The 15234-nt window shown below is 44.7% G+C and overlaps 1 protein-coding gene across 1 annotated transcript in view; it reads right to left on the bottom strand.

The window, feature by feature from the left end:
• DPF3 (double PHD fingers 3) overlaps positions 1-9657 on the bottom strand; it is a 199708-nt gene extending 190051 nt beyond the window's left edge. Inside the window, exons 1-3 of the mRNA XM_038765589.1 lie at positions 9613-9657; positions 7645-7706; positions 4696-4856 (exon numbers count right to left, since the gene is read on the bottom strand). Of these exons, the coding sequence (XP_038621517.1) occupies positions 4696-4856; positions 7645-7706; positions 9613-9657 (268 nt within the window). The remainder of the gene's footprint in view (positions 1-4695; positions 4857-7644; positions 7707-9612) is intronic.
• Between the last annotated feature and the right edge of the window lie 5577 nt (positions 9658-15234).

The raw sequence follows: 15234 nt of genomic DNA, 5'->3' as shown, positions 1-15234 counted from the left end.
CTGAGAAATAAAGCTTTTTTTTTTTTAATGGACTTACTCTGTTTTGGCAATCTACTAACTCCTGGGTTAGAGAGAAGCTAGTCAGGTTAAACACAGTCTATGTACCATTTGGGGCTCAGTCTTAATTTGATATTTGCTCCAGCCCCACAGCATTTCTTTAATATTATAAATTATTCATATCAATGTCTGTTTCCCCCTCCAGACTGTACGCTCATTATGGGCAGGGAAAGTCTCTGCTAGTTCTGTTTTACTGTATTCTCCCAAGTGTTTTAGTACAGTGCTCTGCACATAGTAAGCATTTGATAGTCACAATCCCCATTTTACAGATGAAATAACTGAGGCACAGAGAAGTGCCTCCAAGACTCCGGGAGCATGGAGGGGCAAGTGAAAGGTCAGCAGGAGGAAAATGCTACTCAAATTTGGTCAGCTTTTGCCTAAATTTGGTGGCAAGATTGGGGTTCAAATAGGTTCTCAAAAAAGTGTCCTCATCCCTCCAACACACACAGCTGTGGGGCCTGTCTTCCCTTGATGCCAGGGGTGTTGGGAAGCTTCGTGGTTAGAGCAAGGGCCTGGGAGCCAGGGGACCTGGGTTCTAATCCCAGCTCTGCTGCATGTCTGCTGTGTGACCTTGGGTCAGTCACTTCAGTCCTCTGGGCCTCAGTTCCCTTGACTGACATTTCCCATGGATAGTTGGAGGGCCGAGGGAGGGGACAGTCATTCATTCATTCAATCACATTTATTAAGCGCTAACTGTGTGCAGAGCACTATACTAAACGCTTGGAAAAGTACAATACAACAAACAGTGACATGCTTGGTCTGTGTGAAGGATCTGAAAAGGAGGGTGATAGCAGCAAGAGACCAGTGGTTCCCGCAAACAGCACTTGCTTTGAGATGTCCCATTCAATCAATCAATTGAACTGAATGCGTACCATGTACAGTGCTCTGCACATGGTAAGTGCTCAATAAATCCGCCACATGTCTGCTGTGTGACCTTGGGTAAGTCACAACTTCTCTGAGCCTCAGTTACCTCATCTGTAAAATGGGGATTAAGACTGTAAGCCCCATGTTGGACAGCCTGATCACCTTGTATTCCCCCCCCAGCGCTTAGAGCAGTGCTTCACACATAGTAAGCACTTAACAAATGTCATCATTGTTATTATTGAATATAGTTGATTCTCTGGACCTTAGTTCCCTCATCTGTAAAATGAGGTTTACGACTGTGAGCCTGTGTGGGGCAGGGACTGTGTCCAACCTGATTAGCTTGTATCATCAATCGTATTTATGTGACTTGTATCTACCCCAGCGCTTAGTACAGTGCCTGGTGCATAGTAAGTGCTTAACAAATACCATTAAAAGAAAAAATAAGATAAAAAGAATTGATAGACACATTACCTGCCCATAAGCATCTTACAGCCTAAAGCAGGAGACAGCCATTAATATAAATAAATGAATTACAGGTAGGTACATAAGTGCAGTGAGGCTGGGAGAGAGGTGAATAAGGGGAGTAAAATGAAGCGCATCTCATGGGAGAATTTTTACACACTTCTGGCCACGGAGCTTAATGCTATTCCTGTCAGTAAGGAGAAATGTCCCCTGGGAGAGAAACTGTGACCAGGTTGAAACTCTGGATGGAGGGGGACACTTATTAGAGTACAATTTTAAAAGTTACAGGAGTAGTGATGATACTATTTATTGAACATCAAGTGTTTCTGGCAACCTCCTTTTACCTAGTGCAGGGAATTAAGGTACTAGGACTATGTGATTCCTTAAAAAGTGGTGAAAGTTTTCTCTCTCTGGCACTTCTATCTCAAGGAAGTAGCATGGCCTAGTGGATAGAGGCCAGGTCTGGGAGCCAGAGGATCAGGGTTCTAATCCTGACTCTACCAATTGTCTGCTGTGTGACCTTCAACAAGTCACTGAATTTTTCTGGGCCCCAATTTCCTCTACTGCAAAAGTCAGTAACCTGTTTTCCCGCCCTTTTAAACTCTGAGCCCCACATGGGACAGAGATTGTCTTATAAGACTTAACTTTTAAAGATTAACATACCTACCCCTGTACCTAGAACAGTGATGCACTGCAAGCACTTAACAAATAACATAAAAAATGTTAAACGCATTTTAAGCCTTCTTTTAACTTTCAGAGCACACACTCTCTCTCGTGCACACACACACACATATACACATACACATGCACTTCTCAGCTCATCTTCACCCACTCCCCCAGATTCACTGGGAAAGGAGGAGGTATTGGCTTCCTTCTTGTTCCCCAGTGCCGCTTTCCCACCACTCCACCTCCCCCATCCCTTCTTTTTCCCTTCATTCGAATCCCATATCATCTGCCTCTGCCCTCTATTCTGCCCAGAAAAACGATTTCTCCATCATTATTGACACCCATACCCATTGCCCTCACCAGTTGTTCAATATGTTTAATTTCCTTCTCAAACCCCCTGTCCCCCGGCCTCCCCCATCCCTGGCCCCTAATGAACTGGCCAACTACTTTATTCATTCATTCATTCATTCATTCAATCATATTTATGGAGTGCTGTCTGTGTGCAGAGCACTGTACTAAGTGCTTGGGAAGTACAAGTTGGCAACATATAGAGATGGTCCTTAACTGACAAAGGGCTCACAGTCTAGAAGGGGGAGACAGACAACAAAACAAAACATGTAGACAGGTGTCAAAATCGTCAGGACAAATAGAATTATTGTTCTATCTCCCTGGCCTGGAATGCCCTCCCTCCACACATCCGCCAAGCTAGCTCTCTTTCTCCCTTCAAAGCCCTACTGACAGCTCACCTCCTTCAGGAGGCCTTCCCAGACTGAGCCCCCTCCTTTCTCTCCCCCTCCCCATCCCCCCGCCCTACCTCCTTCCCCTCCCCACAGCACCTGTATATATGTTTGTACAGATTTATTACTCTATTTTACTTGTACATATTTACTATTCTATTTATTTTATTTTGTTAATATGTTTTGTTGTCTGTCTCCCCTTCTAGACTGTGAACCCACTGTTGGGTAGGGACCGTCTCTATATGTTGCCAACTTGTACTTCCCAAGCACTTAGTACAGTGCTCTGCACACAGTAAGCGCTCAATAAATATGGTTGAATGAATGAATGAATTATAGCTATCTGCACATCATTAACAAAATAAATAGAATAGTAAATATGTACAAGTAAAATAAATAGAGTAATAAATCTGTACAGATATAAACAAGTGCTATGTGGAGGGGAAGGAGGTAGGGCACGGGGGATGGGGAGGAGGAGAGGGAAAAGGGGGCTCAGTCTGGGAAAGCCTCCTGGAGGAGGTGAGCTCTCAGTAGGGCTTTGAAGGGAGGAAGAGAACTAGCTTGGCAGATGTGTGGAGGGAGGGCATTCCAGGCTAGGGGAAGGACATGGGCCGCGGGTTGACGGCGGGACAGGCGAGAAAGAGGCCCAGTGAGGAGGTTAGTGGCAGAGGAGAGGAGGGTGTGGGCTGGGCTGTAGAAGGAGAGAAGGGAGGTGAGGTAGGAGGGGGCAAAGTGATGGACAGCCTTGAAGCCGAGAGTGAAGAGTTTTTGCTTGATTCGTAGGTTGACAGGCAGCCACTGGAGATTTTTGAGGAGGGGAGTGACATGCCCAGAGCATTTCTGAACAAAGATAATCTGGGCAGCAGAGTGAAGTACAGACTGACGTGGGGAGAAACAGGAGGATGGGAGATCAGAGAGGAGGCTGATGCAGTAATCCAGTCGAGATAGGAGGAGAGACTGAACCAGTAAAGTTGCAGTTTGGATGGAGAGGAAAGGGCGGATCCTGGCGATGTTATAGAATTGAGACCAGCAGGTTTTGGTGACAGATTGGATGTGTGGGGATAACGAGAGAGCAGAGTTGAGGATGACACCAAGGTTGCAGGCTTGTGAAAGGGGAAGGATGGTAGTGCTGTCTACAGTGATGGGAAAGTCCGGAAGACGGCAGGGTTTGGGAGGGAAGATAAGGAGTTCAGTCTTGGACATATTGAGTTTTAGATGGCGGGCAGACATCCAGATGGAGATGTCCTGAAGGCAGGAGGAGATACAAGCCTGGAGGGAGGGAGAGAGAGCAGGGGCGAAGATGTAGGTTTGGGTGTCATCAGCGTAGAGATGATAGTTGAAGCCGTGGGAGCGAATGAGTTCACTAAGGGAGCAAGTGTAGATAGAGAACAGAAGGGGACCAAGAACGGACCCTTGAGGAGCCCCCACAATAAGGGGATGGGAGGAGGAGGAGGAGCCCAAAAAGGAGACTGAGAATGAATGCCCAGAGAGATGAGGAGAACCAGGAGAGGACGGAGTTTGAAGCCAAGGTTGGACTGTGTGTTGAGGACAAGGGGGTGGTCCACATTGTCAAAGGCAGCTGAGAGGTCGGGGAGGATTAGGATAGAGTAGGAGCCATTGAATTTGGCAAGAAGGAGGTCACTGGTGACCTTTGAGAGGGCAATTTCGGTGGAGTGTAGGGGATGGAAGCCAGGTTGGAGGGAGTCAAGGAGAGAAGGGTCAAAGGAGCCAAGGGAAATGGGGTCAAATGGGGTCAAGTCAAGGGAAATGGGGATTAAGACTATTAGTTCCATGTGGGACAGAGGCTGTGTCTGACAGAACTACCTTGTATCTACCTCAATGTTTAGAACAGTGCCTGGTACATAGTAAGCACTTAACAAATACCACAATTATTATTATTATTACTTCCCACCTGGGCCCCGGTGCCTTTTCTCCATCCAGATGTAGCAGTTGTTCTGGGCCACCCCGGTCTGGGAATCAAGGAAGGGCAGGCGGACACTGCGTTCAGCACAGAGCCTCGAGTTGTAGCTGCGACAGTGCTCGATGGCTTCCCTGTAGAACTGGTCCCCAAGTCTGAGGCAGAGAAAAGATAAAAATGTTCCAGAGAGTCAGTCAGTCAACTATATTTACTGAGCACTTACTGGTGCAGAGTGCTGTACTAAGCGCTTGGGAGAGGATGACAGCACAATGAACTGGTCCCCAAGTCTATGGGAGAGAAGAGAGAGGAAGTTCCAGAGTCAGTCAGTCGTATTTATTGAGTGCTTAATGGGTGCAGAATGCTATGCTAAGTGCTTGGGGGAGGACAAGAGAACAATAAATTGGTTCCCGAGTCTATGGGAGAGCCGAGACAAAAAGTTCTGGAGAGTCAGTCAATTAGGCAATTGTACTTATTGCGTGCTTACTGGGTGCAGAGCAGTGTACTAAGCACTTGGGAGAGGACAATAGAACATTAAACTGGCCCCCCGAGTCTGCAGGAGGGGAGAGAGAAAGTTCAGCGAAGTCAGCTAATCGTATTGAGTGTTTGTCCGACGAAAAGCACTGTAATAATAAAGATGGCATTTGTTAAGCGCTTATTATGTGCCAAGCACTGTTCTAAGCACTAGGGTGGATATAAAATTATCAGGTTGTCCCAAGCAGGGTTCATAGTCTTAATCCCCATTTTACAGATTAGGTAACTGAGGTGCAGAGTAGTTAAGTTACTTGCCCAAAGTCACACAGTTGACAAATGGCGGAGCCAGGATGAGAACTCACAACCTCTGATTCGCAAGCCTGTGCTCTTCCCACTAAGTCATGCTACTGTACTAAGTGCTTGGGAGAGGACACTAGAACATTAAACTGGTCCTCGAGCCTGCCAGAGTGAAGAGAGAGAAAGTTCCATCAGGGTTTGTTCCTCCCTCCGCTTCCTGCATCAAGGGGAGAAGCAGTGGGGTCTAGTGGCTAGCTGGTCAGTCAGTCAGTCGATCATATTTATTGAGCGCTTACTGTGGGCAGAGCACTGTACCAAGAGCTTGGGAGAGGACAATAAAACAGCAGATGCATTCCTTGCCCACAATGACCTTACGATCTAGAGGTGGAGACAGACATTAATATAAATAATAAATGACAGCTATGGACATAAGTTCTGTGGAACGAGGAGGAGATGAATAAAGGGAGCAGGTCAGGGTGACACAGAAGGGAGTTGAATAAAAGGAAAAGAGGGCTTAGGGAAGAGAGAGAGACTGTAGTAATAATAATCATGGTATTTGTTACTCTTCAATCATATTTATCGAGCTTGCTGTGTGCAAAGCATACAGTCTAATTTGCAAAGCACACAAAGTCTAATTTGACTAAGCACTTGGGAGGGTACATCAGACACACAATAAGCTCACAGTCTAGGATCACAGTCTGGTTTGTTAAGTGCTTACTATGTGCCAGGGGTAGATATAAGCACTACTCACCAGGGTACTAAGCATCGGGATAAGTACAAGCCCATCGGGTTGGACACAGTCCCTGTCCCGCAGAAGACTCCCAGTTTCAATCCCCATTTTAGAGATGGGGGAACCGAGGCACAGAGCAGTTAGGTAACTTGCCCAAAGTCACACAGCAGAAGTGGTGGAGCTGGGATTAGAACCCAGGTCCCCCTGACTCCAGGTCCCACGTAGACTCTGTGTGTGTGTGTGTGTGTGTGTGTGTGTGTGTGTGAGAGAGAGAGAGAGAGAGAGAGAGATTGTCTTTTAAAATCTTTTAAAATTGTGTGCCAAGGGGTTCTGTCCCAATCCCACAGGCATAGAGCAGCATGGCATAGCGCACAGAACACAGGATTCTAATCTCGGCTCCACCACTTGTCTGCTATGTGATCTTGGGCAAGTAACTTCACTTCTATGTGCCTCAGTTACCTCATCTGCAAAATGGGGATTGGGACTGTGAGCCCGATATCGGACCCTACTTCCTTGTATCCACCCCAGAGCTTAGTACAATGCCTGGACCATAGTAAGTGCTTAACAGATACCACAATAATCATTATTACTACTTTAAAGATTCCCCTTTGTTAGGCTATTGCACTTGTTTTTACCTTGCCTGCTGCTGAGAAGCACTCAGAAATGGAACAACTACAAGCAGAGTGGAGAAAAGAAACACTGTAAAGAAGCAGCATGGCCTAGTGGACAGACTACAGGCCTGGAAGTCAGAAGGACCTGGGTTCTAATTTGAATCTGCCATTTGTCTTTCATTCATTCATTCCTATTTATTGAGCACTTACTGTGTGCAGAGCACTGTATTAAGCACCTGGGAGTGTACAATAGAACAATAAACAGACATATCCGCTGCTCACAACAAGCTTAATGTCTGTTGTATGACCTTGGGCAACTCACTTCATTTCTCTGTGCCTCAGTTCCCTCATCTGTAAAATAGGGAATTATTCCCTAATGTATAGGGAATATAGATATATGACTTCAATTATATCCCTCTCCTCCTCCGTATTTTGGCATGTAAGACTTTAGCTCTTTTGATCCTCCTGAAGAGACTTTTATATATCTATCTATAGATAGATAGATAGATATAAAATATAGGGCTTCATGTGGAACAGAGACTGCATCCAAACTGATTAGCTTGTATCTATCCCCAGCACCTAATAGCATGACTGGCACATAGTAAGCACTTAATGCCATAAAAAAAGTCACATATTATCTGGGCCTCAATTCCCTCAGCTGGAAAATGGGAATAAAACCTGTGAGCTCCATGTGAGACAGGGATGTGTGGCACATTGTAAGCCCTTAACAAGTACCATAATAATTATTATTAATATTGCTAGAAGCTCATAAGAACAATTTCAAGTGATACACTAGAGCTGAGGAATTCTGGGCAATGATAAAAACAGAGTCACCGACAGGAATGCAGTGGACAAAAAACGGATTTACCAAACACAGCCACAAACCCTGGTAGGCTCTAAAAACAGCAATTCCTGACACGTGTGAAACAAAATCACTTAGGTGTGTTCAAGGTGAAAATAATTGATATTGGTGCATTGGTTCTTTAGGCACAACCCTTCACATGAAGAGAAATAACTAGAGAAGCAATGTTGCCTAGTGGTTAGAGCAGGAGCCTGCAAATCAGAGGACCTGGATTCTCATCCCGGGCTCTGCTAATTGTCTGCTGTGTGTCCCCGGGCAAGTCACTTCACTTCTCTAGGCTTCGGTTACCTCATCTGTAAAATGGGTATTAACACAGTGAGCCTCAACAGGGGCAGGGACGTGTTCCACCTGATTAGCTTCTATCTACTCCAGCACTTAGGACAGTGCCTGGCACATAGTAAGCACTTAACAAGTACCATAAAATAATACACCATTAATAGTGTCATTTCAAGTGAGAAGGACAATACAGATATTTACAGACATCTCCAGGTTTTTCAAGTTGTGCTACAGTGTTTACAAGATGGGCTTCTGCATGTCAAGACACAGAAATCACTTTGCTCTTGGATAAGAATCTAACTGTTTTTTTAATGGTATTGTTAAGTGCTTATTATGTGCCAGGCACTGTACTAAGCGCTGGGATGGTTACGAGTTGATTGGGTTGGACACAGTCCCTGTCCCCCATGGGCTTACCCGCTTAATCCCCATTTTACAGATGATGTAACTGAGGCCCAGAGAAGCAAAGTGACTTGCCCAAGGTCGCCCAGTAGACAAGTGGCAGAGCTGGGATGAGAACCCAGGTTCTATTCAATTTCAGCGCAAGTGGGATTTTCTGGACAATCTCTCTGTATTCAATCACTGGTATTTACTAAGTGCTTACTGTGTGCACAGCATTGTACTAAGCGCTTGGGAGAGGAGAATACAACAGAGTTGGTAGAACTCTGCCCTTACTGAGTTTACAGCCTAGAGAAGGAGACAGACATTAACATAAATCAATCAGTCAATGGTATTTATTGAGTGCTTACCGTATGCAGAGTGAGGAGAATACAACGGAATTGATAAACATGTTCCCTGCCCCCAACGAGCTTCCAGTCTAATAATAATAACACTAACAGTATTTGTTAAGCATTTACTATGTACCAGGCACTGTACTAAGCGCCAGGGGGAAACAAGCAAATTGAGGTGGACACAGTTCCTTTCCCATAAGGGGTTCACACTCTCATTCCCAATTTTAACAGGTGAGGTAACCAAGGCTCGGAGAAGTGAAGTGATTTGCCTACAGTCACACAGCAGACAAGCGGTGGAGGCAGGATTAGAACCCATAACTTTCTGACTCCCAGGCCCATGCTCTATCCATTACATCATGCTGCTTCTAAGAGTGTGAGCCCCATGTGGTCCCTGTCTGTGACCAACCTAATTAACTCGTATCTACCCCAGTGCTTAGAACAGTGCTTGGCTCAAAGTTAGCGCTTAACAAGTACCATAACTATTCTAACTCTGGACTGGTAATCTGTGAATTAATATTAATAATAATAATTGTGGTATGTGTTAAGCAATTACTATGTGCCAGGCACTGTACTAAGATCTGGAATAAATACAAGGTAACGGTGTCCAAACACAGTCCCCGTCCCACATGGGGGGCTCACAGTCTAAAACTCTATTTTACAGATGTGGTAACTGAGGCCCAGAGAATAATAACGATGGGATTTATTAAGCACTTACTATGTACCACACACTGTTCTAAGCTCTGAGGGAGATACAAGGTAATCAGGGGACACCACGTGGGGCTCACAGTCTTAATCCCCATTTTACAGCTGAGGTAACTGAGGCTCAGAGATGTGAAGGGACTTGCCGAAGATCACACAGCAGACAAGTAGCAGAGCCGGGATTAGAGTCCAGGTCCTTCTGACTCCCAGGCCTGTGCTCTTTCCACTAGGCCTCACTGCTTCTTGATCCCAACCCTTCTTGAATCTCACTGGCATTTTCATCCCACGAAACTTCCTGTGAGAGCAGACCACGTGTGGGAATAATAATAATAATAATAATAATAATAATAATGGCATTTGTGAAGCGCTTACTATGTATGAAGCACTGTTCTAGGCACTAGGGGGATACAAAGTGATCAGGCTGTCCCACGTGGGGCTCACAGTCTTAATCCCCAAGACTGTGTTTTGACCTTAAAGCTGTCTCTTCCTGTTCTGAGTACGATCTGGAGCACAATAATTCTGTGTTGGGACAGACAGAAATTGTTCACGATTCCAAAGACTTCAATTATATCCTTCTCCTCCTCCCTATTTCCGCATGTAAGACTTTAGCTCTTTTAATTGATCCTCCTAAAGAGACTTCTCCATCCCCCCAATCCACTTGGCTGCTCTTCTCTCTCCCTTTTCCACCTTGATCAAGTCCCCATGAAACCTACAACAGTCAATCTGTTAGACCGGGTTTTGCATGGTGACAAAGTTGTACCTTTGTTTTGTTCTCTGATGCTTCCCAGCTTTGAAGTTTGGCCTTTTCATTATTTTTTTTTTATCTGCTATTGCACATTGACTCTGTCCTCTTTTTACTGAGTAGTAACCGATCTCCCTGAGCCTTTTACCACATAATTGCAATCTAGATTATTGTATCTGTCCCCTGTTTAATTTTTTTTATTTTTTAAAGGCATTTGTTATGCACTTACTATGTGCCAGACACTGTACTAAGAGCTGGTGGAGATAGAAGATATCTAGGTCCCACATGGGGCTCACATTGTAAGTACTCAATCACCTTGAACTAAATTGAATTAAATTAAATTAAAGCACTCCATCACCTTGTCCCCTCCTACCTCACCTCGCTGCTCTCTTACTACAACCCAGCCCACACACTTCACTCCTCTATCTTCAAACTACTCACTCTAACTCATCTGTCTCACTGCCAACCTCTAGCCCACATATCTGACAGACGATCACCTTGAAAGCCTTACTGAAGGCTCGTCTTCTTCAAGAGGCCTTCCCTGACTAAGTCCTCATATCCTCTTTTCTCACTACCTCTGTCTCCCTGATTTGTTCCCCTTATTCACCCCTCCCTCAGCCCCACAGGTTTTATGTCCTTATCCATCATTTATTTATTTTTATTAACGCCTTTCTCCCCCTCTAGAATGTAAGCTGGCTGCGGGCAGGGAATATGTCTACTAATTCTGTCATTTTGTACTCTCTTAAGCTCTTAGTCCAGGGCTCTGCACACAGTAAGTGCTCAATAAATATGATTGATTTATTAAGCAGGGGGAGAACAGGTCTTGAAACCCCATTTTGCAGATGAGGGAACTGAGGCACAGAGCAGTGACTTGCCCATGGTCACACAGCAGACAAGTGGTAGAGCTGAGTTTAGAACCCAGGTCCTCTGACCCCCAGGCCCGATTTTTTCCTTTAGGCCATGCTGCTTCCAGTTTGAAAAAATAATAAAGCAGCTAATTCATTTCCAGAAGCATGCACTTATTGAGTGTCCTTAGGGTAGAGGGCATTTTCCTAGGTTCAATTTTTCAGGCAATATCATAAATAAACCTTTGTTTTGCCAATCTGAGGATTTACAAAGAAAAAGGAGAACAAAATATGAAGATTAGAGGTGGCAGAAGTACATCTAAAACCTGTTTCTTCAGTGTAATAAACTTTTAGCTTTCATTTCTTTCCTTGGCTCTCAACTATAATGGAGCTAACCCTATCTGAGTATGGGGAAAGCACTTGTCACTTCTGAGAGAAGCCTTAGCTTTTTTTGGCTACTAAAGGTTCCATTTAGAAAGTCCTGCTTCAAAGGCATATGTACAAAGGGGGGTGATGCACCACTCAAAAGATAGCATTTTATTCCTTCTTTTTTATGGTATTTTTTAAGCGCTTACTATGTGCCAGGAACTGTACTAAACACTGGGGTAGATACACGCTAATCAGGTAGGACACAGTCCCTGGCCCACTTGGGCTCACAGACTTAATCCCCATTTTCCAGCTGAGAAACTGAGGACCAGAGAAGTGAGGTGACTTGCTCAAGGTCACACAGCAGAAAAGGGGCAGAGACAGAATTAGAACCCAGGTCCTTCTGACTCCCAGGCCCAAGCTCAATGCACTAGGCTACACTGCTTATCTCCATGCAAGAGGCAGACTCACTAACTGCTCCTAAAATCCCAAGGAAGGTAAATGCACTTCTGAAACCGCAAGATTAGTTCCAAAAACAAACTCAAATCACACTGAAACACGCACACACACACAAACACAAACACTCCACACACATATCCAGCTGGAGATTGCCTGAGAGAATAAAATAACACTAACTCGAAAGCTGATCAAAGTTGGTAATAAGGACCTTAAAACTAATCATTCATTCATTCGATCATATTTATTGAGAACTTACTGTGTGCACTGTACTAAGCGCTTGAGAAGTACAAGTCGGCAACATATAGAGACGGTCCCTACCCAACAACGGGCTCACAGTCTAGAAGGGGGAGAAAGACAGCAAAACAAAACATGTAGACAGGCATCAAAATCACCAAGTTTGAGTTACTCTTTCGCAAACACTTGGATCGATGAGACCCAGGACTAAATGAGAACTTGCACAGGCAGACCAAGTAAAGTAAAAGGAAATAATAATGATGGTATTTGTTAAGCACTTACTATTTGCCAAGTACTGTTCTAAGTGCTGAGGTAGATACAAGATCATCAGGTTGGACACAGTCCCTGTCCCACATGGGGCTCCCAGCCTTAATCCCCATTTTACAGATGAGGTAACTGAGGCACAGAGAAGTGAACTGACTTTCCCAAGGTCACCCAGCAGACAAGTGGCGGAGCTGAGCTTAGAACCCACAGCCTTCTGATTCCCAAGCCCGTAGTTGGATGCAGTAGGCCAAGCTGCTTCCTAAACAATTTGTCGTCCATTACACAGGTTCTCTAGGCACTAAAATTATTTGCAACAATGAGTGGCAAACAGTTCAACCTCTACCCCTATAAACAAGAGTTAGAAAGAAAACTGGGGACCAAGGAGAGGTGTCCAGTATGAGAAAGTGTAATCCTTTGCCCATCAGTCCTTTGGGAAGCTGTCAAAAAGATGCGAACTCTTTAAATGCTGGACATTGAGAAGCAGCATGGCCTAGTGGATAGAGTGCAGGCCTGGAAGTCAGAAGGACCTGGGTTCTAATTTTGGCTCTGCCACTTGTCCGCTGTCTGAGCTTGGGCAAGTTATTTCACTTCTCTGGGCCTCAGTTACCTCATCTGTAAAATGGGGCTTAAGAATGTGAGCCCCCATGTGGGCCAATCTGACTTGCCTGTTTCTATCCCAGTGATTAGTACAGTGCCTGGTACATAGAATGCACTTAACAAATACCAATATTTGGTATGTATTGTTTTGAACAGGAGGGTAAGTGAGTGACAAATGAGCTTCAGTAATAATAACTGTTATATTTGTTAAGTGCTTACTAACACTTAGTAAGCTAAGTACACTTAGTAAGTACTTAACAAATACCAAATATGTATATCAATATATGGTATTTGGATTATATATATATTTGATGTATTTTACCCAACAGTATATATATATATATATATATATATATATATACTGTTGGGTATCATCTGCATAGAGATGGTAGTTGAAGCTGTGGGAGTGAATGAGTTCTAAAAGAAAATGAGTGTTGATGGAGACTAAAAGGGGACCGAGAACTGTACCTTGACGTGCCCCCCAAGTTAGGGGATGGGATTCCCCTGAAGGAAACTGAGAATGAACAGCCAGAGAGATGAGGAGAACTAGTAGAGGACAGAGTCAGTGAAGCCAAGGTTGGATAACGTTTCCAGGAGAAGGGGGTGGTCCACCATGTCAAAGGCAGCTGGGAGGTCGAGGAGGATTAGGATGGAGAAGATTTGGCAAGAAGGAGATCATTGGTGACCTTTGAGAGGAAGGTTTCAGTGGGGTGAAGGGGACAGAAGCCAGATTGGAGGGGATCCAGGAGAGAATTGGAGGAGGGGAATTTGAGACAGCCGGTGTAGATGACTTGCTAAAGGAGTTTGGAGAGGAATGGTAGGGGGGAGGTGGGGCGATAACTGGAAGGAGCTGTGGAGTCTAGGGAGGGTTTTTTTAGGATGGGGGAGACAAGGGCATGTTTGAAAGCAGTGGGGAAGAAGCCAGACACAATGCAGAAAATGCATATTCTGGGATCTCATTTTTATGTAAAAAGATAAGAACAAGGACTATCCTCTCCCCCTCTAGACTGTAAGCTCATTCTGGGCAAGGAATGTGTTTACTCTTGTATTGCATTCCCCCAAGGACTTAGTACAGTGCTCTGCACATAGTAAGCACTCAATAAATACACTTCTTTGACTGACTGCCTAATCAGCATTGAAAATTGGAGGAGACAGCAAATATCGCCCATCGAACACTCTCGTCTATAGATTAGGGAGAAGTGGTGTTGTCTAGTGGATAGAGCCTGGGCGTCAGAGGACCTGGGTTCTTATCCTGACTCCACCACTTATCTGCTCTGTAGCCGTGGGCAAATCATGTTGCTTCTCTGCGCCTCAATTTCCTCATCTGTAAAGTGGGGATTCAACCCTTTTTCTCCCTTCTACTCAGACTGTGAGCCCCATGCAGGACAGGAACTGTGTCTGACCTAACAAACTTGTACCTATCCCAGTGTTCACAGCAGTGTTTGACACAATGTAAGCACTTAGCAGATACTGATGCTTCCAGGCATTAACAAAGTCTCTATCCGACATGCTGCTTCCTTAAAGGTTGACTGGGGCCAGGGTGGGGGTGGGAGAAAGTTTTAAGTGCCTTTGCTGACCTTAAACAGCACTCTCAAAGAAATTAATAATTATAACAATAACTATGGTATTTGTTAAGCGCTTGCAATGTGGCAGAGACTCTCAAACAAAATTTATGATAATAAAAATAATAATGATATTTGTTAAGCGCTTACTATGAGTTAAGCACTGTTCCAAGCGCTGGGAAAGATACAAGCTAGTCAGTGGACACAGTCCCTATGCCATGTGGGTTTACAGTTTTAATCCCCATTTTACAGATGAGGTAACTGAGGCACAGAGAAGTGAAGTGGCTTACCCAAGGTCACACAGCAGACATGTTGCAGAGCTGGGATTAGAACCCAGGCCCTTCTGACTTCCAGGCCCAGGCTCTAACCACTAAGACATGCTGCTTCCTTAAAGGTTGACTGGGGCCAACCTTTTTAAGTGAGTTTTAAGAGCCTTTATTGAGTTTTAAGTGCCTTTGCTGACCCTAAACAGCACTCTCAAAGAAATTAATAATTATAACAATAATTATGGTATTTAAGTGCTTACTATGTGCCAAGCACTCTTGTAAGCACTGCGGTAGACACAAGATAATCAGGTTGTCCCACGTGGGGCTCACAGTCTTAATCCTCATTTTACAGATGAGGTAACTGAGGCACAGAGAAGTTAAGCGACTTACCCAAGGTCACTCAACAGACAAATGGCAGAGCCAGGATTAGAACCCATGTCCTCGGACTCCCAGGACAGGGCTCTATCCACTACACCATGCTGCATCTCATCAGAACCAAGTCGTCCGGTCAGTGGAGAAGATAT

This window comes from Tachyglossus aculeatus, chromosome 23 (genome assembly GCF_015852505.1).
Source record: "Tachyglossus aculeatus isolate mTacAcu1 chromosome 23, mTacAcu1.pri, whole genome shotgun sequence".
In the NCBI taxonomy this organism is placed as follows: Eukaryota; Metazoa; Chordata; class Mammalia; order Monotremata; family Tachyglossidae; genus Tachyglossus; species Tachyglossus aculeatus.
The sequence above is the reverse complement of the archived record's forward strand: the minus strand, read 5'-3'. Positions and strand labels throughout refer to the sequence as shown.